The sequence below is a fragment of the Salarias fasciatus genome, chromosome 13, assembly GCF_902148845.1.
Source record: "Salarias fasciatus chromosome 13, fSalaFa1.1, whole genome shotgun sequence".
In the NCBI taxonomy this organism is placed as follows: Eukaryota; Metazoa; Chordata; class Actinopteri; order Blenniiformes; family Blenniidae; genus Salarias; species Salarias fasciatus.
Genome location: NC_043757.1, coordinates 18040883 through 18068128, shown reverse-complemented (window position 1 = coordinate 18068128; position 27246 = coordinate 18040883). Strand labels below are relative to the sequence as shown.

At 41.0% G+C, this 27246-nt stretch overlaps 2 protein-coding genes across 2 annotated transcripts; one reads left to right on the top strand and one right to left on the bottom strand.

Moving 5' to 3' along the window:
* Positions 1 to 238: 238 nt before the first annotated feature.
* On the bottom strand, positions 239 to 19626 carry myofl (myoferlin like). Its single transcript, XM_030106823.1, has 54 exons — positions 19377 to 19626; positions 18863 to 18918; positions 18652 to 18743; positions 16590 to 16698; positions 16362 to 16458; positions 15620 to 15789; positions 15088 to 15216; positions 14317 to 14379; positions 14158 to 14208; positions 14018 to 14048; positions 13794 to 13909; positions 13581 to 13707; positions 13377 to 13480; positions 13199 to 13267; positions 13061 to 13104; positions 12899 to 12981; positions 12780 to 12815; positions 12454 to 12578; positions 12247 to 12360; positions 11728 to 11905; positions 11061 to 11185; positions 10839 to 10948; positions 10519 to 10711; positions 10259 to 10414; positions 10016 to 10147; positions 9741 to 9904; positions 8684 to 8798; positions 8353 to 8455; positions 8103 to 8242; positions 7848 to 8012; positions 7556 to 7643; positions 7262 to 7339; positions 7001 to 7182; positions 6762 to 6920; positions 5610 to 5711; positions 5308 to 5469; positions 5053 to 5218; positions 4892 to 4962; positions 4795 to 4809; positions 4610 to 4708; positions 4299 to 4427; positions 3803 to 3958; positions 3557 to 3648; positions 3299 to 3469; positions 2988 to 3136; positions 2682 to 2821; positions 2488 to 2576; positions 2305 to 2400; positions 2086 to 2227; positions 1868 to 1967; positions 1247 to 1440; positions 1054 to 1163; positions 822 to 969; positions 239 to 670 (listed from the first exon to the last, which is right to left on the bottom strand). The coding sequence occupies exons 1-54, from the start codon at positions 19462 to 19464 to the stop codon at positions 632 to 634; spliced, it is 6162 nt and encodes a 2053-aa protein (XP_029962683.1). The 5' UTR covers positions 19465 to 19626; the 3' UTR covers positions 239 to 631.
* A 2461-nt stretch (positions 19627 to 22087) lies between these two features.
* Positions 22088 to 26836, top strand: LOC115399354 (centrosomal protein of 55 kDa-like). Its single transcript, XM_030106676.1, has 9 exons — positions 22088 to 22240; positions 23290 to 23565; positions 24129 to 24200; positions 24522 to 24672; positions 24901 to 25027; positions 25373 to 25526; positions 25640 to 25699; positions 25915 to 26037; positions 26645 to 26836. Exons 1-9 carry the CDS (start codon positions 22088 to 22090, stop codon positions 26834 to 26836), a joined length of 1308 nt encoding a protein of 435 aa, XP_029962536.1.
* Positions 26837 to 27246: the final 410 nt, after the last annotated feature.

Sequence of the window (27246 nt, the reverse complement as noted above, 5' to 3'; positions counted from 1 at the left end):
ATGCATCTCACTAAAGGCCTGAGCTTCCAAGCAAAATTTAAACACAAAAAGAAGGCTGCATGGGTGCAAAGCATAAAATAAGTATGGCAGATTCCTGGGTTAAACCTGCTATCTGATACAGGGCTTGCAAATAGGTTGTTGTGCACATTGGTTACCGTACCAAAGACATGTTTCTTGGGTCATTTGTGATGTGATTGTCTTCATCATTTCATAGAACTATCGCAAGTGAATGTCAGGATACGTTAGGAAAGATAACCACTTTATTGCACCATGTCACATCCACATGTAAATAACAAAATTTTTAACTATGTTCTGTGCATATTTCTAAGACAATGAAAAAAGGTAAATCAGAAAAAAATTTAAGTATCAAAATGTATTAAAATATGATTTTTCACATTATTTTACTTAAACATAAAAGCGGTTGTTTGCATTAGGTACACAAGAGATACAAGTAATACTGAAAGTGCAAAATTGAAGAAGAACAGCTGTGATTGTGACAAGAAAATTTTGAGTACATGTTTCCTCTGGCAGCAGCAGAAAAACAGTCTTGATTATTATTGTATGGATGTCGATAGACAGCCGAGCCATGGTTTCTACTGCATAATCTTGGGCATCCTCTTGATGATGCCTTTCAGGAGAATGGCTTCACAATCTTCATTGAGATGTAGTTCTGTGGAGAGAACATCAGATCACCTGATTCAAACATCACCCATACCAACAAATCAATAACAACAAATTAAACAATGAATTACTATCAAGGTTATGGTGTATTTTTTTTTCTCAGAAATACTGAAACACAAATTAACAGTTAAAGGTCGTACTGGAAGGGAGTAGAACAGAATCCCAAGGAAGAGGGCAATCAGCAGGAAGACAACCCCCAGTATGAAGATCCACTTGAATCTGCGCCACACAATGAATTTCATGGTCTTGCAGGGGTTTGTAAACCAGAAGAATGACGTGTCAGGGCGGCTGTTGAACAGAGAAAGACACCAATAGTTACATTATTAAAATTTGCAAAAACAAATAAGAGTTTTTTTGTGCTCATATTTTTACTTGGGCGGGTCCAGTTTGGGATTCATGTTGGGCTCATCCCTGCCCTTTCCGGCAGGTCTTTCCTCCATTTCTTTCTCCTCCACTATTTCCAGTGTCATCTCGACTTTCCCCTGTGAAAGCAAAACACAAAGCTATCAGAATTTTTTTAGGAAGACGAAATGAAAAAAATAAACACATTGTGCTGCCAACGTACGCCAAGGACGTGTTTTCCATCTTTCTCTATTGCGCATGGCCACCAGCCTCGCACAGACTTCTGGGAGAAAAGTGAGTTGGGCTGCGGTTTTTTGGAGGAGGTGGAACCAGGCATCCCAGGTATCATCTTTAGGCTGCATTTTTCTGGGGTCTTGGCAGGAGGGATGAGATTCAGCAGGTCCAACTCAACTGAACCTGCGATGGAAATATAGATTAAAAAAAATAAGTTTTTCCTTCTGGTTCATAAGTTTTGTGCACACATACTGGAGATGGTCTCTAAAATTTTAATTTCATTTTTGTTGTTCAGCTCTTGAACTGTGTGAAAAACTTCTCATTTTAATATTTTTCACACCAAACGCTCTCCTTTAAATTAATTCTGTGTTAAATCAAATAATAAATTCAGGTCAACATGTGTCCTTTCTGCACCAGCAGCAGACCTCACAGCAGTGTGTCGCAAACATGCAGCATCTGTGGCTACTGACAATGTCGACAAAATCTGTAATGTTCGGCATGTTCTCCAGTAATGTATAGATATATAAAAGTACTTCTCTGTTATTGGCTCACAAGGCCTTTAAAAGCATTTCCCTTGTCTGAACTTGTGAAAACAGCAATTTTGTGTTACCTAGGTAGTCATCCAGGGAGAACTTGTCATTGTCCCATATTTGGACAAACAACTTCGGAGGGATCCTAAACTCGGTTTTGTCCAGATTCCAGAAGTGTTCCTGCATGAAATACATTTTATTTATACACATATCTTTCATCATGTAATCACAGCTAAGCTGCCAAGTATATACAAAGAATGAATTTAATGCTTCGTTTAGAATCCAGGAGCCTACTCACTTTCCGAGACATGACACACAGCTGTTCTGCAGGCAGATAGTCAAACTCAAAGATGAATCTCCAGTTGAAATTTCCATCTCCGTCCAGGGATCTGTAGTGGACGTCAGTTTTCTGCTTGTCGTCCTCCATTCCAGGCATCCATCTTAAGACATCATAACGTTTGACTCATGTTAGGTAAGTTAATTCTGCTCAGTAGAGAATAAACGTGATGCAGCTCACCCTTTGACGTAGATGTCACTCATGTTTTCTCCAGTGATGCTTCTCTCATCCAGAATGACATCGGTTGTGTTCCAAATTATTGCCCGCAAGGAGTACCTGTTCCAAATATTTCAACACTGTTATCAGACCTAATGCTTGATTTCATCATGTTGTAAAGCGGTCATTTTTAAAGTAATTTTTTACTTCTTGGCTTTGCGTGGAGTGATGTCGCACGGAGGCCCAGGCAGCCCAAGGCTCTTGGGGAAAACGTCAACCCACATTTGAATCCGTCCCTGTATCGGTGAAAAGAGGTTTCAGACAGTATACAGAGAGAAAATGATAGTTCCCATTACTTCACATTCACACAGTGTGAGTGATGCTACTCCACTTTATATGACCTGGGACAGGTTTGGTTGGTGGGAGCTGCACAGGGTTCTGGTCTCCACGTGCTCGGGTACCAATCCCTGGCTTCTGAGGACATGCAGGGCGAGCCTCTCTCTGGGTGGGCCAAGGTGTGCGTGGGTCACAGTGTTCCTCTCTGTAAATGAGAAACCACATCCCATCACAGTGTGTTGTGATTGATGTTAACATTTAAGACATACTGATTAAAAAGCCAGAGAACAAATCAGAGTAAATGATAAATGAAGAAACACTCAAGGAACAAGAGGATTAAATATTCTCTCGATTAAGAAAAACAGATGTACCAAAATCCTGCAGGTTGTATTGTTTTCCTGAGAAGGTGAGCGAGCTGGCATCTGCCTCAAAGTGTGGAGGAGGGACGCCTCTCACTCTGGCTACATTCTGAAGGATCTGAGAAGGCTTCAGCTGATCTCTCCACTGGTTGATCCCTGACCTGCCAGAACATGGAACCACTGGTGTCTCTTCATTTCGTTTAATCATATTGTAAACATGTGGAGCGGATCTACACCCGTTGGGCTTCAATAAACTAAAAGACATCACAGCAGCAGTGACTTAAATGTGTTAACTCTGCTGTATATCCGTGGAATAGACTTACACGCAGTATGTTTGTGGCAGGCCACAGCAGGACCTGAAACGGGAGAGGAGCCTGTTCTCCAAATCGATGACCGTCTCGCCCACTTTTTCATCTCGGCTCAGTAAGTCGTAGTCATAAACCGAAATCTTCAGATCTTTGTCTTGAGGCAGGAAGCAGGACATTTCAAACATCCTAAACAATAAAATGGGAAGCGATGTCAATGATGCTGCTGCAGCTGGGTGTTTCAAATGTTGTAATAAAATGAACAACTAATCTGACCTTCCAAACTCTGGATTGAGGGTGTTGGCTTTGTAATTGTCTCTGTCATCAAGCGTTTTCCTCCCCAGCGTAATCTTGATGTAGGGGTCACACTGAAACAATAACATAAGAAATTAGGTTGAGAATATTTCAGCTTCAGAATCACCAGAATTCACACAAGTAGATACATCAAGCCTGGACAGACAGGACTTTCCCTTTTATTTAAAACAGGGTGGTTGGTAGCTTGTCAATGCTTATAAAACGCACCATGCCATTTGTATCCTTGGGCTGCAGGTCAATGCAGCGGACCACATATATCCTGATCAAGCACTCCTGTGGTCCGCTCTCAGGAAGCTCGCGGAACTGGCGAGGAGGAACTGGAATCCCTGGATCATCAGGCAATGGGTAAATCTTGAATGAGCCCTGTACACAACCGGAGAAAAGCTGTTTGTTACATAAAAACTCATTTAGTCTGAACAACAATGTCAAAAAAAACATGTCTACTCAGTATCCAGTCGGGTCACTGTGATGAAAAAGCTTGGAATCACACAGAAATATACATTTTTACACACTCATAGGTATACTCGTATTTGTTTCCTTCCAAAGCCAATAACTCATTATTGGTGAACCTGAAAGTCTCAAATGATCCACCAGGGGGCAGAAAGAGGCTGAAGCAAGTAATTGTACAACCACAAAGGTAACCACTGCTCCTGCTGTTAAAGTAATAAATGAACAGTCAGAACCTCCACAGCCAGACTTTTACCTTGAACTCTCCCACCACAGACGGATCGTCCTCCTCGTCTTCACTCTTTCCCCGCTGAAGTTTAAAAGTGCTGCAGAAATCAGTGAGTCCGTGGAACTCCTGAACTTCCTCTAATTCAGAGGCGTATACCTAAAGACCAGAGACAACAAAATACATTTTACACTTTCTGAATCCTGAAAATCTGCAGAGCATACATACTGTTTCAAGGACAGTAGTTCATGCCCGTGTCTGTATCTAGATGTGGTTTTTAAAACTAAAACAAACGACACCCCAGATTAAATCAGTCTGTGTTTAGTAAAACATGTTGTCACCTGTAATGTGTCGTATCCCTTTTTGAGGTAGGGCCCACACTTTTCCTGATCTCCAACGGAGGCATAGAACTTACTCCACCAGTCGACTGCCTCTTCTTCCTGTACAGTCAAACAATTATGATGAATTTCATGCTTTAAGGGGAAGCATGTATCTGCAGAATGTTTGTAAAAATGAAATATCTCACGATTTCTTCCAGTCGCTGCAAAGTAACAAAGAACTCTTCTTAATATCACAAGTATGTACAAATCCTGTCAAACCATTACGTCACTGTTTTTATTTACCTCCGTTTTCATGATGGGTCTATCCTCAATGTCTATGACAACGTCTCCTTGAGCCGCAGTTATCATCGCCACTGTGAAGTTAATGGATACAGATGTACAGTGTTTGGGGGTGAAGGAGCATGTACATTTGTGTGTGAGAGTGCGTGTGTGTACGGGAATACCTCGAGCAGACATGCACGCTTCATTGTTGAGACGGTAAGGGTCACAGCGGAACTCCTCCAGACAGTCAATGGTGCACTGACCCACGACGGGTTTCCTCCCAAACGGCCTGTGGTCAACGACTTTCAGCACGATGGGAGGGGTGTACATCTCCTCTTTAGGAAGAAGCTAGGCGAGCAGCAAAAGGAGAAAGTCCAGTGAGGATATGAGACATTTATAAGCGTTTGAATATCTCTTGAAAGTCTGAGGGGAAGTACCACTTTGAGTAGCAGGACAGATCCTGGAAAGTTGGGGTTCTTTTTGAAGTTTTTGATCACCGCAGTTTGAACAACCTCACCGCCGCACTCCACCACCAGGCTGGGCGAGGACACCGTGGCGAGCTGGTAGCTCTTCATGTTCCTCAAGCCCCAAGTCAAGACCTGAGTTAAGGGAGCAAAGTTGTTGTGACTGAAAAAGCTAAACAGCAGAAGCCGTGAGCTGGGATCGGCGTGTCTGATCATGTAATGTGTGTGGAAGGTGCTTTGAGCACCTGGCAAAGAGCAAAGATTGCATATTATACCTCAATCGCAGTCAGCTGCACCACTGGTCTGATTCCCTGAGGAACCATGTAGAGTTTCTCCCCACGCCGGGGTGGCACCAGAGGCATATCACCGTCTTTAGACTGTAGAGCAAACACAGGATGAACAGCTTTATAGAGTCAGGGGGAGCACAGAAAGATTACGCAGGTTCAGAGGTCACTGTGGCCCACTGCATTCGCACTGTCGGGCAATGATACTACTTTATCGTGTAGAAGCTTTCCTGATTGAGTAAACCACATATAATACCAGGATAAGCTTGACATGGAGTGGGAACGTCTATAATGACGACCATCTACAGTATATGTGGATAGATAAGTGTCAAGTTGGCATTTGCTCCATAGTCAGCTGATTTTAGCCCTCCTCACTGTGACGCCTTCAATTGCTACATCTTTGAGCTACTGCAGGTTGATTTGCAGAAATGGAAAGCATAAAAATGCTGCATAAACACATGGGACTCTTAAAAATATCAGTCTAACAGTGACTTGGAACAGAAGCACAAAAAACTTTCCAGTGTTTTTGATCAACGTGTTACATATCGGAAACAACTAAAAAAAGCCTTCAGATGGAAAAGTTGACTTTTGGAGAATGTCAGAATGAGAGAATCAGAGGGCTAACTAAACCGTTTGCAGTCCTGTCTGAAACACCATATCATTTCTTACTGTTTGATTTATTCAATTTAGCTTTACAACACCATTCTCTCACTTCCTGGACTTCTGCATCCCATTATCTCCCACTTTGTCTTTTAGAGGATGCTTCAATCCTGAATCTTGACAACACAAAAGTTTTCTGCTTCTGGTTGTTTTTGCCAAGAAGACTGTAGTATCTCTGGAAAAACCCATCCCCTTCTTCAAGAGGAATGTCCTCTGAAGGTCTGTCAGAACTTTATACCACACAAAAACACACATACTCACACAGATCCCTGACAAACATCAAAATAGTTCAACTGTAACTTTCAGTAGTTCAAAATTTAAGGGGGGATTCTGACGTCTCTACGTGATTAAAAAGTATCGGGTTATGGTTAGAACAGATCTGGGACATTGCATGCTGTCTCTCAGCCCTGATGTCAACCTGTACATAGCCTTTAAAGTGGAATTAGCAAGCTGTATATTTCTGTTCTCCATGTTCTCTTGTACCTTGTCCTTCAGTAGGAGCTCAGCGGCGAGCAGTGCCTCTCCAGCTCCACGACCCTTTTTGGTGACTGGAAACCACAGCAGCTTAGGAGTGACATCCACCCCTGGGTTCAGTTTTACCAAAGGGGGGCATGTGCAGCGACCCATGGGCTCATCTTTACCCTAGGAGAAAAAAACAGCGATCAAGACACTGAACAGAGCATCCACAGATCCACAGTGAAGTCTGTACAGATCAAACTCACCACTTGATCACTGTCGTACAGCTCCAGCACCACATCTGGAGGGTTGTGGGCAACTGTCTGTGGGTCTCCATAAATTTCGATGTCCTCAAAGATGAGAGTCTGATCCCAGGTGGGGTTCAGTGTGGTTCGCACGACTTCTGTGGTCTTACTCATGTGTAGAAATGACACATGGACATAGGGATCTAGAGAAGACCACCGCATTATTATTGTCCGTTTTACATTTGAAATGTATTTATTCTTGGACTTTTTCTTTGGTTTTACCTGAGAAGCTGTCTTTGTCCATGGCACAAAGGTTTCTCGCCTGATAAATGTACACCCTCAGATGGTAAATGTAGGAGCCTGAGTGGAAATCATCCATCAAAATGCCACTCTGTATCATTACCGAAACAACTTTATCACAAAGAAAAAGCTGTGCAAGCTTATTATTCAACTATTTGGAGACTTATGGCAATGTTATCTTGTGTTAAGGGAAGTCAGGATGTCATGCACGAGGAAACTAAGCCTTTAATCAACATCACTGACCAGTAATTAGTTTTATCTGGCCCTGCTACTTACGGGTAAAATGGCAGGAAACAGTGGGTGTGTTTGCGCCAAACAGCTTGGCTGCATCCTTTTTACTGGCTTTCTCATCGACGTCAACCCCCTGTTAACAAAACAAGGACTGAAGTGGTTCAAGTCACTCTTTTTAAAACATTTGGGAAATATCTCAGGCAGAAAATGGAGAACTAAAACAAAACTTCCTGAGATGAGAGGATATGACTCATGTGCCATATATGCTGACGACTGTGTCAATTCGGGAGATTTACGGTGAATATTTAATTGTTTAGAGAAACTGAGCAAAACTCACTAATGCTCCTTCCAGTTTGAAAATAGCCGAAGCCCCGATGCAGTCTGATGGGATCATCTTTCTCCTCCAACGGCGACGGCGAAACGTGTCAGAGGAGCGCTCCTTTCTGTGGAACTTCCAGCCAATCAGGGAAGAGTATTCCCAACCTTCTCCCGGTTCTCGTCTCTTGCGGAGGAGAAAATCACAAGAAAGTATTTAGAGACAACTCGTGCATCAAGTCAAATCTACTTTTTCTCAAATCTGCATCTTCCTGACCTCAGCAACAGCTGTTTTGTCTGATATCTTCCTTCTTGGTTTGATGAGTCTCCTCCTGCGGTGGATGTGGTACATCTTCTCTGCCGCAACCCAAGATTTGGGTTTATCGTCTGGTGGAATAGTAACTCCGTATTCCCAACCTGATGCCAAAGAATCCACACAAAGAAACAGCGAGACTCAATATATTTAAGACACAAAACGCAATAAAGGGAAAGTTTAGATTTAATACCAGTCGGAATGTTTATCGTACCTCCCTCATCCACAGCTCTGTTGCTGTCAAAGGTCCAGTCGTCCTCCCAGGCCCATCCTGAGGGACATTCAAACTCCCCTGGGCTCTGAGCTTTTTCTCCATTCTGCAACAACACACGTTTCATTTATGACAGATTTCATTTAGTTTCGATACGCCCAGGACAGGCCACCAGGCCATAGCTCACATGGTTGCTTGGAAAACTTTGCCAATGTATTGGAAGTTATCATGAACAAACAGGCCAAGCCGCGTTATCTTAACACACATATTTGATGAATCAGTGTCTCAAAAAGCCTACACAGGCACGTCATTGTGTGAGGCCACTTTATCGTACCACGTCTGTGTAAGGCTCCGCGGCAGGCTTCCACTCGCCGCCAGGAAAACGTGTTTCATTCTGAAAAACTTCATCGGTGAACTCCGTGTGGCCCGCATCTGCTTCTGTCAACAGGCTGCAGGAAACACCAACATAGCAGAGAAATGGATGAAAGACTTTGTGACTCACAGAGAATCCATGCAGGACCCTGATAACCACACTGGACCCGCTCAGACAGGCCGAAGAGGTAAAATTTATTTCTATGAGCCTCGGTGAAGGAATGTAAGCACTTAAAAAGCAGGACATAGAGGAGGGGGAGTGAGGGCTCCTGGCTTCAGCTGAAATTCCTGTTCATTTCCTTGGATTGTTTTTATGATGTGGCTCCATGCTGTGACTGACACCAGCGACACGACACACATCAGTCAATATTATTTTTATCTGAGATACTAGGCAGGGTTGGAAGTAACAAATTAGAAGTTACTGTAGTTGAGCATCTTTGGATACTTCTTGTACTAGTATGTGTATATTTTTCAACTATGTTATTTATTTGTCCTTGGGTGCCGTTTATATCAAGTGATCTACTTTGCTACTCCCAAAATAATGGTTTATGACACCACAGTTTAAATTAATATGAGAATCACTTCATTTGGATCTTTATGGCCAATAAGTCCATCGTGAACAATGGAAATTCCTATTTCACATAAGCCAACAACAAGAACAAGAAACCCAACCAACAAGAAAATCCTTCATTATTAATAACATAAAAATGAGATAAATAACAGTTTAGTTATAACAGTGTCACTTTGGACATATTTTAAGGAGGATAGATGACATTAGCTGAACTGAACATGCAATCCTGAGGAACAGTTCTGCACGAAACAGGGAGGAGTAGACAAACACTGAACAAAAAAATTCCTATGATGAATCATTACGCCAATTTAAGGGAGGAAGCCCAGAGTGGAAGAGGAAATGCATGTGTGAGACATAGCTCCATATATTATAGAAATTGTTAAAAGCTACAGTGTTTGCTTTTGCAAAGCAATGAGAGCAATTTCAGGAGTGCGGCTCTAAAACTCACCATCTCTCAGGGTCAACGAACCAGTCCTGATCCCACTCCCAGCTGCGCGGTGGAAGAAAACGCTCTTGTTTGAGTTTCACCTTTCCAGTCACATCTGAGAACTTATGGCGACCAACCAGACCGGTGGTTCCCCACTTCCCAAACACCTGGGCCTGGTTCTCATACTGCAGGGACAGCCAACGGCTTGTTTCAAGAAAACATCATGGAAAGCAATGACCTCTGTTTCGTTTATTTGCATTTAAAATGTACTGCTTGTGGCGATGACGACACAGTACCATCTCTGCATAGACACTGAAGTTTCCCTCTGAGAAGCTGTTGAACTTCTTCTCGTGGACAGAGAGACCGAGCCACATGTTGACTCGCAGCTGCACGGGAATCTTCACTCCTTTGTTTTTGTCCATGGGGTACTAACCGAACAAACACGAAGGAATTAAAAAGCATCCAGTATTAAAATGGCTATGAATGATGTATGTTTTGAATCAGTTTCACTAGAGTGACGGTGCTCTTTGTGCATCTACCTGCATGAAGATGGTCTGAGTCTTTCCGCAGTGTTTGCCACAGGCCTGCTCGCTGAAGTTAGAGTACAGGATTTGGTTGGCTGGAACTCGGGCATAAGCCACACGCTTCTCCCCTCGCAGCATCCAGATGATCACGTCAGGCACGCTACTCTGAGGCTGTAAGACACAGCTTCAATCAGTTCTTTTTAGGTGACATTTCAATGTTTTCTACAGATGGCGGCATTGGGAAATCAGCAATGGGTGTGTTTTTTTCCCCGCACCTCCTCTGCCAGCTGTTTGATTCTTTCCAACCAGTCTTCAATATCCCCAACAGTAGCTTTCACATCTGTGGCCTCTTCTCTCATGCGGCCTGCCATCTGTTTGATGCTTTCCACAGCAGCATCGCGCAGGGTTTTCAATTGGAGGTCCAGGACTGTGATATTAGGCTGATTCGCCAGATTAGGAAGCTTGAAACTGCAAAAAAAACAAGAAAAAACAAACAGATGACAGAAACGTCAAAGAGCTTTCCACCACAACAAAAACTTGGAACGATCTAATTTCACGCATGCCTGATGTGCAATCTGCTGGATCAGGGGTTTACCTGTTTAGATCCTCCATCATGTGGTTGATGAGTTTGAGCCAAATCTCTGCCAGACGTGTCTCAGGCTCCTTGGCTAAGATGGCTGTTTTCAAAGACGTCAGGTGGGACTCCTGAAACATATTACCAAAACGATTAAAATTAGATTATTTGGGATCACCACTACATGTGTAGACGCGTCCAGTGTTGAGCTGTTCATTGTTTTGCCCAAACAGTGATTCTAACCAGTCTCTCGGCAATGAAGTGGAGAACGTTGACGGAGTCGAGACGATGACTGATGTCTTCCCAATACGAAGTGAGGATCACTACAGGCTTAGTGTCAGCCCAGGGCAGGTAATAGTAGTGATTACCTGTGGTGTAGACAATAAATATCCTCAATTACACTAAGCACATGATGCGAAAATTGCAAAACTTATCATGATTACTCATCACACAAACGTACAGCAGTGTCGACAGTCCAGATAAAAATAAAACAGCTACAGTGTCAAACATATTCATGACTGGTATATTAATATCTTTTCCCACTATAAATATGTGTCATATTGAATCTTGGGGTGGTTATGACTCAGGTGGCAAAGGCGTTTGTATTCCAGTCCCATGACAGGCAGTGTGATGCTCATGTACAACCATCCACATGTCAATGTGCTGTTGAGCTCGACACTAAACCCCAAATTAGTCATAATGGTGGTTAAAACACCTTGGTTGACATCACTTGTATTGTGTGTGTGTGTGTGTGTGTGTGAATGTTTAAATATGTACTAATATTAGAAGCAGTAAAAAGTCAACTACAATAAAAATCTGTAATAACTTTCCAGAGGCAAGTTTTGAAAAAGAAAAAGATTCCTACATTGGATAAAAGAGACATTTCAGAAGTGTTCTGTTGGTGTCATACCATCAAACACAGCGAAGCTGTACTGAGTAGTGGAGGCCAGAGGTTTGCAGGTGGAGTCCAGCTTGTTGCCGTAGTTGCCAATGCTGACTTCGAACTGAATTGGCTCTCCTGGCTCCTGAAGCATGCAAGCACTGTGGAAAACAGCGCACAGAGAGTACTTCCTCCTCCGCTGGTATTTCTGCACCCAAAGAAACGGGATGTGGGAATGTTAGGATTAAGGTAGGAAAATAGTTTCACTTTTTTTTTCTCAGTCTCAGTGAGCATATTGTTTTCCTGTGAACAGTACATTTCTAATTTAGAGTTGGACTAAGAGAGAAATAACCCTGCAGAAAACCAATGCACACACAGGTAAATAGAATGAGGGCGAGGCAGTGATGGCACGGCTTATATAGCATGCCACATGTGGCCCGATTGTGGTTTGGTTTTTGTGGCCCACACCTGTTCACTGCCACACAGGGGTACTGTGGTTGACCTCATGTTGCCCCTATGAACAGGCATACATAAGCACGTTAAGTGTACCTGAGTCACTAGGATGTCGTCATTGGAGATGTCATCCACAGTCTTGTCAACCTTTTCATCCAACTGTGTGGACAGTTCAACAAGGACTCTGCCCCGGTAGGCAACCCCTTCCCCCTACAACACATCAAAATCCCAAAACATCATAAATACATACGAATGAGAAACATATCTTGTGTTCAAACTAGATTACTAAATATGGAGTCGAACCTTCCCAAAGTTGAGGTCCTCGTATGGGTCAGGCAAGCCAGTGTACTCTCTTGGGCTTCCGTACAGATTAACATAGCAGGGTCCAAACACTGGGAGGAAGCCAACTTCGGACGCAGCAGCACTCACTGAGAAATACAAACACTGATTAAAGGCTCAACGAGACTGTTTCAAGGACTAGAAAGAAAATCTTTGGTGGGATAAACTAAGAAGGAAGCAACGCTATCCAAAGTAGTTATACCAAAACAAATCTAAAGTAAATTCCAGTGTCTTTTCTGTCATTCGTAATGAGGAAAACTTTATATTCTGCTAATATAAGAGATTCATACTTTCAGAGACCGTCTTGCTGTTTTCAGCCCGCTCATCTGTTTTAATGAGAAAATAAAAACAAGTTATTTGTTTTATTTTGAAGGACCGTATTAAATGACTGAGTTAATAATGTGAATACCTTCAATCTCTCCACCAGAAGAGGACATGTTGCTCAGATTCAAAAATGTTGTTCCAATGGCATCATCTCTGGTTAGGCGATCCCTATCAAGAGGAAACTGTTAGGTTAACTGCTGCTTTAATTTCCTCATCCCGTCATCTATAAATAAATAAAAGCTCCTACCAGTCATACAGAGTCAGCTTGATGCGTTCACACATGGACGGGAACTGAAGAAACAGAGGTCATTTTCAGTGGCAGATAAAACATGTTTAAAATTCACATGAAGCTTATAAGATGCCTCTAAAAATGGGATTTTCTTACTTTAACTTGGAGATTGAGGAGCTGATTCCACTCTGGATTAGCGTTTTTCTCAACGATTTTGGTGCGCAGCTAAAACACAGAATGCACGTGTCACTGTAAAGCAGCTACATTCAGAGATGAAAACCTTTAACAAACATGTTTGGGTTTTTTTTTTTTGGTTTTTTTTGGAATCTATCACCTTTTTCCCTGCAAAGCTGACTTCCAAATATGGATCCACCAGGTTTTTTCTGTCTCCTTCCCCACCAAATACTTGTTTCACTGACTGAACGAAGGCGTCGTCCACTGCAACACAAAACACCATCTCATCGCAGGGTTTTCAGAGTAACCTGAATGCATTAGACTCCACAGGGGGCAGGAATTCATAAACATATACTGCACTTACTCTGTGGCATGTCCTCTGCACGATAGACTTTGAGGTTTATGACGGCGGATCGCATTGTGACTCCGGCTGGCACTAAAAGATTGCCCTCTATGTCGTCCAGCTCCTCGCTCACGTCTCTCCTCTCAGTCTGCAACAGGTGGAGGAGAGAAGAGGTTCCCTTCAAGGTGGCTCTACTACAGGCAGGTTCGATTGTTAGGTGAACGTTGCTCCTACCGGTGGCTCGTCTCCAGTTCCCACAACCATTATGCTGACTTTCAAATAACCTCTGGCCCCCAAGTTGGAGTCATCGGTATCGCCCAGAAGGAGCCATTTCCTCATTATGGCATGGCCTGCACGAGTTTCAATATTTCACACATATTGCAATTAAATTCAAATTTGTATTTCCTTAAAATAAAAAATAAAAAATAAAAAAAAGCATTTTGTAGACAAACACTGACCAGGTTCTTCATATATGTAGCCAACATCCAGCTGAAGATGTGGAAAAAAAAATAAATAGATTACAAAAACTGCAACAAAAGTACAATTCCACATGTTGAATTCTGAGTTTTACAAATATAAAAATGTAGAAATGGCACACCTTGAACTCTCCGATTAGACTGTCAGCTCTGAGAGAAAAGGAGTCATAAACCTGTGAATTGCAAACAATAATACAAATTAAAAATAAAAAGAACAGAAAGAAGCTTAAAATAATCTTTTGAAATGATCAACTTTGAAAGAATAATTTTTAAAGACCCACCCGGAGGCTAATGTTCTCATCAAACAGTTCTGAGGGCAGCATGTTGACGTTGTAGTAGAACATCTGAGGGACAAAGAAGAAAGCTGTCAAATATGTACAAAACATTTTGTTGTCAGGCACACTTTGATATCAGTTTTTATGGGAGACCATACAACTTACAGTATTTTTAAGACGTTACTCTTACTGTTGCAGACATGAGGAAAAAAGGCATAGGAGAGGAATTAGGCACAAGAAAGACCCGAGAGTTCAGTCTTTAATGGTACATTATGTAAAATGTAAGGATTATCACCTTTGCACTCTGGATGGCAGGTTTGACTCAGTTTTGCTCAAAGTTTTAACAATTTACTGTTCATTGTTGATTTAAAAAAAACAAACATCAAAAACAGCAACAACTTTTGTTAATTTTGCATTGGATTTAGTGTTGCGGTAACAAAAATGTTACATGCTACACCATCTTGTGGTAGAACATGGTACTACAAGACTGACGGACTGAGCTACTGAGCATCTTATCTTCAGTAGATTTCTCTGTTACAGTTTAATTATTACTATTTTTTGATTGTGTCTGAACATTTCACATTACTAATGCTACACACTGTACCTTTAAAGCTATCACCCCAGTTAATGACATTGAGAAACTGGAGCGCCTGGAGATTATTTGCGAAAGATAGAAGACGTTATGATGTTAAAAAGAACAAGCATAGAGAAACGGAAAAATGATTCTTGAGAAAGTCATTTTAAAAGAAGAGTGAAGAGTGGTGGTGGACTCAGTACCTCGTCAAAATATGGGTTGTTTCCTCTTCTAATTCTGGTTCTGTGGGTCTGTTCACACACATTCACTTTAACCACTGGCTTGATGTTGTTTCCTGGCAGCTGGCGGCCTTCGATAACCCGAACGCGAATCTGACCATCAAAAGCAAAAAACGAAACAGCTGAACAAACAGTGAAACGTATTTCACCAGATCTTTTTCTTGATAAGTTTCCATCAATTCATTTAGATTAACAAACATCAAACAATTCAATGAGAACACAAGTCTATCAAATTCAGCTCAGACTGGGAAACCAAATCATACCCCGAAACAAAATCATGTGTTAAATTATTTTCTCTCATGCAAGATCAAAACAATGTTTCCACGTTGTTTAACAGTGCAATAAAAGTGTTATGATTCACCATCTAATCTCTGAAACTTCCTTGCCTGAGCATTCACACTGATAAACAATTCTTCATTTAATGTTATTGCAACAAGAATTCCATCCCGAATTATACCCAGGAACTGTTTAAGAGTAATCAAAACACAGACAATACCTGGAAGTCCTGTGGCTTATTTGCCAGGGCTCTGTGCCTCTTTCGGTTGAGGCGGAGAGGTTTGTGGCTGGGCTTCCCAGGCTGCCCTGGTGAAAAGGGAGCTCCTGGACCTCCACCTTCACCGGCCCCATCCATATCGGCATCTCCTTCGTCTCCATCACCACCGTCCCCTGTAGTCCCAAGCCATGAAATGCCACAACCAATTAGGATTCAGAACATCTTTCAGATTGTTACTTGTATGATAAATAAGCATCTGTGTCACTCCACCAATCTGGTGTCACCATATTCACCACGTCTTTTTAGAAAAACAGGTCGAAGTCAGAATAAGCAAAGAAAACAAATCCTTAGCTCAAAGTATCTGCTTGGCGATTACAAAAAAGCAGCTGTTTGAAAAGCAAGACAGCGACAATGAAGTGAACTTATTTGCATAAAAGTCCCTTTCGGTACTGAAGTGGATTATACAATAATGCTTCAACACATTCATACTTGCATAACCACTGTACGCTGTTGGAATGAGGTACTCCAGGATTAAGTGTACACATGAACAGTTCCACAAACTACAGTGTAAACACTTTGAGCGACTGTTAAAATGTCCAGGATGTATGAGGTGCATCACAAAAAATGTCAACTGTGATAGGTTTCGTCCCTCTGCAGGCCCAGTCTGGATAAAGTCTCACATTCTTTTATTTTTCATTCCGTCAGCGCATGAAATAATACAATTTCATAAATTGAGTGTTCTTACCACCATCCATCTGCAACAAGTCTCCATCTTCCTGGTCATTCAGATTGGGAGTTGTGTTGGCAGGCGGCTCATATCCGATTAGCAAATTAATGGTGGCCTTTAGAAATAACAAAATTCCCATTAACATTGCCAAACTGGTCCCAAACATCACAGAAATTTAAGAAGTTTCTTATTGACAATATCACAGAGTTGAATCAGTGTTAGGTGTTATATACTCCAAGTATTCACCCCAGTCGGTTGTTGTTTCTCATTGATCAGTGGCACATTCTTGGATGGGAAGGAGCTCATATGCCCGCTGGCCAGGTCTTTCAGAGAGATCTTGGCAGTGCCAATCAACCTAAAAAGAAGTCGCATATATTTCTGTTTGCTTGAATGGATACCACAGAAAGGGACACTCCTATCTGGGTACCGCAGTTACAGTTTCAACTTCCCCATTTCACTTCTTCACATATTGTGACAGAACCAAGCAACGGCAACACTGTGGTTTTCAATATCAAACAAACAGAAGTCGTTTAGCAATGATTAATAATCACAAGCTTGCAACACACTGGGCATTTTCTGAAATCACGCCAAGGGGAAACCTTGCTTCACAAACAGTCAATGGGGATGAAGCGAGGCTCTGATAAAAAATGCTGTACCTGACTCTCATGATAAAATTCCCTTTTTTTTTTTCAAAAACATTTTTGACACAAACACATGAAAAAAATATCCCAACAAAAATAGCTGAATATTTTTCTAAAAGAAAATTTTTACTTGACAAAGAGGTCTGGTTGCCAAGACAACAGAAAGCATACCGGAAAGATGGAAGCCATTAACAAGTACCACAGGCATGTGATGCATGTTCAAGTATAGAGCCAAGAGAGTAGACAGTCAGTAAAAACCTCTCTCTTTTCTCTGCCTCTCAATCAATGTGGGATTACAATTACTGACATCTGTCCTCTGAAAACTGCAGCACCTGTGGAGGAAGTTTGGTTTAGTAATGTACAGTTCCTGTCATTAAAGAGGCCAAAAGCAAGAATTCATGGACAACAATGTATATACAACTCCCTTCAGCTCTCAAGTGTTAGCAGGTGGTGTGAAATATAAACTTTATTAAGGCATACAGAAATGTTTGCTATAATAAATCTTCAGCTGTTAACCATAAACGATGACAAATAAACTAAACAGTCCACCAGATGAACACGATCCTGCTCTGACTGCACTCCAGACTTGATCCCACGTTCAGCTCTGTGTGTCTTTTCTTCTTTTGTTTTTGGGGATTTATGTCAGTTTGACTAAGCTGCAGACTCTGTCCTGTATTTCCAAACGTATTTCAACAGTGAACTTGATGCTGGATCTGTTCATTACTGACCGAGCTGCTACACAAACCACACAATGGCAAACCAGCGCAGGCGCACGCCACGTCAGCCCTCTCATGCATGGCAGGCAGTGATCACGGAAAAACATTCAATAGCATACGTGGCTGAGGCAGACACCCCTCCACCCTCACTTCCACCCGTCGCTGCCCGCCTGAGAACCATTTATACTGTAAACAATCAGTGCAATGGAGTGACTCACTGGAGATGTTATTACTTGGTCTGCCCTCTTCCCTGCACTTCACAAGAAGTAGGACTCTTGCTGCCACAGGTTTATGCATGTATATGCCCAGCAGCGAGATGAAAAATGAAAATTTAGTCATGAAATAAATTATGAGTATGTGGTAAGTAAAGTCAGTATGAAGGGCTGTTTTTGTTCTTTCCTTTTAAGGCAACATTCCTGGTAGGAGTTGTCATTGTGAAGCAGGCAAAGCTCCTTCTTTACTGACACAGCAAGTCTAAACAAGGGTGATTTGAGTCGTGCAGGTGAGTGTTGTAGTTAAACACCTTAGCTACAGTATCACATGAAACTCTGGTCCTTACAAAGTTATCATAATCACTGATTTTACACAGTCTCCAAAGAACAGGAGGCTCCTTTGGCGATTGTAACGGTACATTTATTATCACTCAAACTGTTCAAGCAAGAAGCTTTTCCTTTCAGTGAGTATCTGCATGTCCTGGCATACTGGTGAGTGTGTGTGCATGTGTGTGTGAGGGTGGGTGACTGTGGGAGGGGGGTGGCTGCTTTTTCAGAGGGGATTCCAGTAATACCAACCCACATTCACAGGGAAGGTGTTGACTCAGAGGACTCTGACACAGCAGCAGGGAACAAATTAAGGGAGACAGTTGTAACAAAGACAATCGCTCATCTGATTTCAAACAACATCACTTTTTGATGAAGTCACAAGAAGTGGAAAACTGATGGGTGCACATACTTGTCCTTCCCGATTGTCTCATAGTCTTTCACAACTACATCGATGAATGACGATGCATCCAAAGGAAAGCCTTTCAGATCAAACTCAAGAACCTGTCATGACAAGAAAGCAGCCATTGCAATCAGTCACTATTAAAGCTGAAGCAGTACACACACCAAACAATTAAAAAACAATGGCTCACACGCACTACTTTCAACATAATTCCACTTACTTCATTCCAAACTGGATTCAAGTCATTGTCGATTGCTTTGGTTTTCTTTTTTTCACCTGAAAGCACAATGAATTACATTCAGCCTTCTGTCAAACTTCATGTCAAACAGACACAGAAGATGCAAACTAACTTCATCCATAAATTCATTTTCTGTTTTTTTTTTTTTCACTTTTCCGCAAAGAAGCCAATTATCCATCCGAAAAACTTAAATGGTCAGCACTAAATTAAACAAAATATATATAATAAAAAACCAGCTTTGCCGCTAATGACTGTTATCCTCTGAGGATATAGTGGCCAGTTGTGACCTTATAAGGCATTCCTCGCTAGAAGACTATCTGAGTGACTGCCAGATATTCTGTTTATGCTGTGAGGAAGACGCTGACCACGACCAGGAGGCAAATGATGGCAAAAATAAATAGAGCATAGAAACAGAAACTGAGTATGCTGTGCATAATCTCACCTTAGCTGGCACAACAAAATGAAAAAAAAGTTTTTTTCTGAAGAAATGGCTCACCTTTAAAGACAACCGCTGCTATGGGGTCTGGGTTTCCAAGTTTCTTTTTTGGTATCCCAAATGCGGATTCAACTATGACCCGCAACATATTGGAATAAAAAATGATAATAAATTATTTAGAGAAGTGTCTCATGGTCCTTGGAGAGATCGAGTCCTCACGGAGGGAACTGAAACATGCAGCTGTGGTGCAGCGGAGAGGAGTTCACACCGGAGCCGCCCAGCACGAGCAGAAGATCAACCCCACGGAAAACACAGCTGATCTGCCCACATTTACTAAATACTGCAGCAACTTCATGCACTGTCATTTAAATTCACGAGGGTTGTGGACGTTGTAGTACACAGTGGTTTGTTGTGCTGCAGCGCCACGCTGTGGTGAAGTTATACATTTACAGTTTATGCACATGAATCTACTGAATCAACTGACTAAGGTTATCCAAAAGAAAAAAATGACAATACTACTTTTTTCCATTTCTCTCTGAGTCGATTTTTTTGTGTTTAGTGCATCTGCACAAAATAAAAGATATAGAATTATAAGAAATAAATACTGTGCAGTAGAGGAAAGAACCCCAAGTATAATACTCAGTAACCCAATATAAAATTTTCCCCCTCAATAAACATACTACCAGAATAAAAGAACAATAAACGGAAAAAACAACAACAAAGCAATTAATAAAAGCAGTCACTCGAATTCAGAATCAGTGAGTTTAATAAATAAATAAATAAATAAATAAATAAATAAATAAATAAATAAATAAATAAATAAATAAACAAATAAATAGTAGCCTTAAAAGGGCCCAGTGGAGAAAATTATGTTAAATTACTTGTCTTTAGGGTTCCATAGCTGGGGTCCACGAAATGTGATGAAATTTTGATGATTGGAGATGGCAAGGAAGAGTACCAACTTCACAGTGACCTTTACATGCGTGCATGTGGATTTAACTATTTTTGGATGCACGGCCTCTTTATAGCACAGTGCACACACAAGCAAAATATTATTTTAGATGTGAAAGTGACACTTTGATAAGATTTTGATTACAAGTTGATTATGTTGAATAATCTTAAAAAATGTATTATTATCATAATAATAATTATTATTATTAGTAGTAGTAGTAGTAGTAGTAGTAGCAGTAGTAGTAGTAGTAGTAGTAGTAGTAGTAGTAGTAGTAGTAGTAATTTGTTTTTTAAATTTATAATGATAATAGCAATGATACTTTTTTCTGGTTATGCTGTTGACTGAATAACCGGCGTTTGGCACCCCCTAGAGGCTCCTGGACGTCGTAGCTCTGGTTTCGTGACTTCGTTTTCCTTTGTAGGTAAGATTACCTATTTCAATAACATAATTACAGAAAATAAATATTTAGAATGTGAAATTATTACCTTACAAAAACAAATGTGCTTTTTTAGATAACTTTTGTGAGGCAGGAGTAACTTAAGAGCACCTGAATTGACACACTTTGTAAGTGACGGTTGTGTTAGCTAGCGCCAAAGCTACATTTAGCCTCTGTAACATCATAGACGATAGAAAAAACCCATCTATGGTAACGATGTTATCTTAAACAAAGTGATTTTCCTGTTTTGGTATTTTCTGAAAGGAAAAGCTTGGTTATCGAAAAGAACACTTAAATGCTAATCTGTAAAGATGGCGGTAGCCATCATTTAAAATGTAATAATAGTATTTTAACTGCTGATGTGTTCATTTCCCTTTTACTGTCTTTGTTTCATACTTACAATTGTGATGATGTGTTTTATTAGAAAATACCCATTACATTTTTACAAGTGCCATGATTTCAAATTAGGAGGTAGTGATATTTTCATAAATACAAAATATGAATAATTCTGGTAGTAATATGTTTGTTTTGGGATTGATTCTCTTCAAACTTTACTGTACATCCAGTCCTGATCTCAACTGAACATGATTTTTCTCTATATTTCTATACAGACATTAAGCAGTATACACTATTTCTTGTGGTTGTAATGTAAACTAGAGCAGGTTAAACACCCCACAGTTGCAGTAAAACTAGCAAATCTGAAGTTGGGGTGGATTTTGAGGGTGGTATACTGCTAAAAGTCACTTAAACTCATGTTTGGAGGATTTTTAAAGCCAAAAAGTTCAGACTGGCATCTGAGATATTTACCTGTTGCCCACACTTTCCTTTTGTTCAACACACAGTGATTGCATTAGGAAGCAACTCAATTGGAAGCATTTGATATAGTGTCATTTCACATAAATGCCCACTAAGTACCAAGTATTACATTACCCATTATTGGGTTTATTTGGTTCTAGTGGATTAAAAAAAGACATGTAGAATAATACTTGAATGAATGCTCAGTCTACTTTGTAGTAACAATTGAGGTTGTTTCCACCTCAGAAATTTTATCTTTGTGATTTACCAGTTGGTCTTTCCAGTTTCAAGTCAACAACATTTAGGAGCTGAAAGTTAGGTTTCGTACAACTTGGAAAAATATCTTCTATCTAATAATTGTCAGTGCAAAGTCACCAAAACTGCTGACACTAAACATTTCAAATTTTTTGACTTCATTACACTGTCATTCCCTCTTTGTTATGCTCCGTACCCACTTTAAAGACCACACTGTGATAAAGATTCTGTTTCGCTGTATAACTTAATGTTAACAGGGGCTTATATTTGTCATTGCGTTTTGTGGTGTTTTATTTACCTGATAATCTTGTGGAATGTCTGCAGGTGATCAAGATGACTGTCTCTAAATACAAACGTTCCCTCAAGAAAAAGCTTCACTGCGAGTGCGGTGCAGCTCTGAGCATCCTGAGGAAGGAGAACAGCTGTTTGAAGAACATCCTCACTGAGCTTTTCCGTGAACACTCACAGCTTTACAAACTTGTCCAGGTAAATATGGTCACACATGACAGTGCTGGTGGGAGGCTTGTGCACAGAACAGCCTTGTAAATAAACACAAGTGCTCCTGTTTCAGTACTCCAATTAAAATCCATAAAAACAGAGCTCGGAAACACAACGTCTGTTGTAATAAAATGTAAAGCACTGTGAAAAACTGGGTCCAGATAGTGAAGAACTGAGAGAGCTGCATTCAAAGAAATTATTTCACATGGGAAGTTATTCAAAACCTTCTGTTTTTCTCAGTAGTCCTACTGCAAGTTGTGGTAAATGAGGTTCATTATGGATTTGGTTCACTCTGAGATTGTCACTAATGTGTTCAGTTCAGGTTGAATGACCTGAGTCAGTGTTCAAAACAGCAACATAACAAATATGTATGATATGTATCATTATGTATGCTATGTTGATTGCTGAATGTAACTTAAATTCACCAACCGGAATGAAGTCAATGAACTGACTCAACTGGATTTCTAAGTGTCTGCTGTCTTCGTGAGTTCTTTGGCTCACTTTGAATATCAAAGGACTCATAAGATCCTCATTAATGGATGTTTTAGACTTTTAATCATTATCGTTGTCATCGCCTGCTGGCGCTTCTACGAGTATGTGATAGGTGAACATATTGCTTAGAGAGCTATGAAGGAGGTGGATGACAGCAGGATCTGAGCAAAGCCGAAGCCTTTCATGGATAAATAACATCACCTTTCTCTTACCAGCACTGTGGGACCCGACAACACCATTAACACTTCCACACATGTCACGACACGAACACGCCACCAACACAATCTAAAACTCTTTGCTCACAGCAGGGATGCCCCCAGTGGTGGGAAGCTCACAGCACAAATAAATAAACCAAAATAAAAATGAAACCCATAACCCAAAAATGGCTGTTACAGATGCGTTGTGGGTTTTTTCTCATGTGGAATGAATGAAGCATGATCTGATGTCATTCACCCTCTCGCCCAGCTCAGCTACAATGTTTAAACAACGTGTACGATATTAGAAAGGTTTGCACTACTTACACTTCTTTCTTTGTCAACTTGCAGGCCTTCCTTTGTCTTGAAATGTTGAGGCTAGAGAGTTACCAGCCAGCTGTAGATGAAGATCAAAATGAAGATGTGGATGAAGATGAGGATGAAGATCAAAACGAAGACGTAGATGAAGATGCGAACGAAGCTGTAGATGAAGATCAAAACGATGCTGTAGATGAAGATCAAAACGAAGACGCAGATGAAGATGCGAACGAAGCTGTAGATGAAGATCAAAACGAAGACATAGATGAAGATCAAAACGAAGACGTAGATGAAGATCAAAATGAAGATGTAAATGAAGATCAAAACAAAGCAAGTTCAGCTGGCAGCGTGAGTATGAAGAGACAAACACACGTTGGGTTAGTTCAGAAAGATTGAGGAGCATTTTAAGTAAGCGTCATGATCACTTCAAGAAAAGTGTAACAGGGATAACATTTATTTGAGATTGAACTGCTGAAAGCAACGCAACACATTTGCATTTAATAATACTCCAATAAATATTTTCTTTCTATATTAAGCTGTCCTTTACAGTCAGTGAGCTTATAAAACTAGCAAAAATATTTTTGCTAGTTGTTTAACTCAACAGAATTGTGAGTCACGTGAGTTGTGTTTCATAGTAACTGCAGTGACACTGCAGCTGCGTTCAAAGCACACTGGACATTGAAGTCAAAGCTGACTGTAGGTGTGTTATCATTTTGGGCCACTAGATGGCAGCAGTCGATTTTAAATCGCGTCTCTCTACAAGGGGCTGCTGATAGAAAAATAAATTAAAGCATGTTCTTCACAAAGAGCCAAATTTAAACAAGTTTCCATGAGAGTTATGAAGCTCCTGATGAGACTTTGTTGGTCGTTAGGATTCCTCTTCTGATGAACAGCCTTCCTACACTGATGAAGATGTGACAGAGCTCAGAAATCAACTCATAGATGTAAGTTTGTTTTGGAAACGGGTGAAAATGGCCTGTGGATGGTGGTAACGCAAAATACACAATTTAGATTTAATTTCTATTCATTTACATTGAATTTTATTGTCTTGAGTAATAAAATGAACTGTTATTGCCTTCTTTTTCGATAATGGCAACATTTGTTGACTGATAACTAAACTATTATGCATATTTCGATATGAAGACTTGTCCTGGGTATAGTAAACACATCTTGCTGCTTTTGCTTTGGCGCCATACCACTGGCATGACTCTCTTTCTGTCCCTCTCTGCTGTGTGCCTCTTGTTCTTGTGCTGAATCCCCCCGAGGCCTTGGAAAAGAACAGGCAGTGGCTGGAATATGACCAGAAGAGAGAGGCCAATGCGAAGGCGGTTCTGGACAGAATGTTATGGCTGGAGAATTATCTGAATGAAGCCAATCAGGCCCGTTCACAGCAGCACAATGAGGCGCATTCAGATGGTGAGCTGGAGGGACAGTAAGCAGCGGACACACATCAGACTCTCACAGGGTTGCTTTAGTATATTGCCTGTTTTTGCATTTCAAACATCACGGGTATTCTTGTTATGCATTGCACATGTGCACAGCTGTTTCCCAACATCTTTGATTGTGTATTTAGTTTTGTGATTTCATTCCAATGGCTAGCTTTGCGTTTAACTTAGTCTGATCTACTACTGCTTTCTCCCGCAGTGAAGGAAAAAATGGCTGAGATGCAGGAACATTATGAAAAACTCCTGCAGAAAGCAAAAGATGAGCTGGAAGTGTTGAGAGAACAGTTAGACGTGACCCAAAAGCAACTGATAACCACCCAGAACTGGTACGTCAAGAATTATGTTGACACTTTATTTGAAGCCCCCCTGTATAACACATTATAAGTACATTTATAAAGCATTATAATGCCATCACAACACGTGTAGCTATAGTTATAAACATGCATAGATGATCACAATGCCAGGACCTAACCCTAACCCTGATCCTATGCTGTATTGTGCTGTATAGTGAGTTATAAAGCATGGTGATCATGTATGAGTGTTTATAACTACTTATAATGTGTTATACCGGGTGCTTCAAGTAAAGTGTTACCGGATTATTTTTTTAAACAAAGATGGGGAATGTTGCTGACCATGGACGTCAGCTGCATGACTCACAAATTGATGTGCAGGTGCAAGGAAAAGGAAAAAGAAGTGGAGGCTCTCAGACAGCAGCTGGATGATCCCGACGACTTGGAGGACGAGGAGGAAGAGCTGAGAAACGAGCCCGAAGAGCCCCAGAGCAGGCTCGATAAGGAGAAGAGATCGGTTCGCTTCATGATGCAGGTACACCGTCATGCTAGTCGACAAGCGAGAGAAATGGCGAATCTCACGGTCAGTAAATAAGTGATGACACACCGATAAATGACTACTCTCTTCTTCGGAAAAACTCTTTTCAGAAACTGACATTGAATCGTCAGGTAGCGGACCAGAAAAAGATTGAAGACCTGCAGCGGCAGGTAACCAACCAGCTTATATGAGGAAGTCCTGAATGTTACTCAGACATTTTGGATTGTGATGATTCATTCACACTTCTCAATGAGGCTTCTTATTGTCTTACTGCATTTCCTTTCTATCAAAACCAGAAGAAATATTCTTAAAAAAAAAAAAAAAAAAAAAAAAATCACCCTTACTTATAAGGTGTCATTGTACTGTCAACCTCTTCTGATTTTAGATCAAGATTTCTACAAAAGATCTTGAAGATGTGAGGCAGGATTGTTTGTATTTAAAGAAGCTACTGGTCAAAGTCTTGAAGATGCTACACAAAAATAAAGAAAAGGCTGCAAAGGAGTCAAAGGTCTGCATGAACAGAGCAAAGGACCCAATCTGTTGTTACTAAGATGAAACTTAAAGCTACACTAATAGATTCTTTACACTTCTTAGAATGATCAGTCTTTGAACTGTCGTCATATTATTTTGTAGCCTGGACAGACCCTCTCAAAATCACCAAAAACCAGAACAGGAACTATTCTGTTCTTTTACTGTGCCGCTGTCTGTTCCGAGAGCTGTAAATCTCTGTCAGGATTGTCTGTGACATTGTTGGAACCAGCGTTTAAAAAAAAAAAAAAGAAGTGAAGCTGTTTTTGGAATATGTTGTGGGCTTGTTATCAGAGCAACTGATTGCATGACTCATTCTTAGGAGGGACTTGTTATAACAAATGCAGTTTGTTAACTTGTGGTATTTATTTTTGTCAGTTTCCACAGTAACTTCTGGAATAACACATAAAGCGTTGTAAAAATTAAATAGCATTGAAAATGCCGTGAAATCAAAGTTGTTCACCTGCCCCTATAGCTAACACTAGTGAATGAATATTTGATATTAAATGCTTTTTATGTGCATCTGAGAGTCTTTATGAAGCAGAGAAATATCAACCATAACTGATGGATAATTTTCTGTAAGTCAGGAAGAGGAGCAGGCTCACGGCTCGTGTGAAGTGGTCCACCCCACGTCCAGGCTCACCTTCGACAACATGACCTCCACACCTCGGAGGAGCCTGCTGGAGGAAAGCTTCCTGGAGTGTCCCAAGTGCCAGGCCGAGTACCCAGCCACTCAGTACCAGGAACTCCTGGCCCACATCGACGTCTGTGACGCCTGAGAAGTTTTGACCCAGAATGCAAGGAGTTGTGTTAATAAAGTTCAGTGTTAAGTTTCTAACGTTGTGCTTCTCCTGTGTTTAAAACACCCGCGAAGCTCCGCCTGGGCGCATTCATGCAACACGACATCCACCACAGACGCAGCTGAAGACGGAGCAGGAACCGCAGCTTCATCCAACCCAGAAACACAGCTGCAACTGTGCTAACATCTGATGGAGGTTTGAGGGGAAGTCTAATGCACCATGTCAACCAGGACATCGATTGTTCATTCTCAGTCTGCACAGCGTTTCCCGAAACTGATTAATGCTGCTATGAATGAATCAGGATGCAGAAAGTTCACACATTCACAATCCACACAGTGAACTCGACTGACAGTAGATGAAGTTATTTTGTTGGTTGAACCAGATTAAAG

Excerpts from the sequence above, each read along its gene's own strand:
- myofl (XM_030106823.1), bottom strand. The coding sequence starts at position 19,464 with ATGTTGCGGGTCATAGTTGAATCCGCATTTGGGATACCAAAAAAGAAA. Across the intron at positions 7,644-7,847 it reads TCAAACTGGAAGGAGCATTA|GGGGTTGACGTCGATGAGAA; the intron begins GTGAGTTTTGCT and ends TTTTGTTAACAG. Across the intron at positions 1,164-1,246 it reads ATGGAAAACACGTCCTTGGC|GGGAAAGTCGAGATGACACT; the intron begins GTACGTTGGCAG and ends TTGCTTTCACAG.
- LOC115399354 (XM_030106676.1), top strand. The coding sequence starts at position 22,088 with ATGACTGTCTCTAAATACAAACGTTCCCTCAAGAAAAAGCTTCACTGC. Across the intron at positions 25,700-25,914 it reads TTGAAGACCTGCAGCGGCAG|ATCAAGATTTCTACAAAAGA; the intron begins GTAACCAACCAG and ends TTCTGATTTTAG. Across the intron at positions 26,038-26,644 it reads AGGCTGCAAAGGAGTCAAAG|GAAGAGGAGCAGGCTCACGG; the intron begins GTCTGCATGAAC and ends TCTGTAAGTCAG.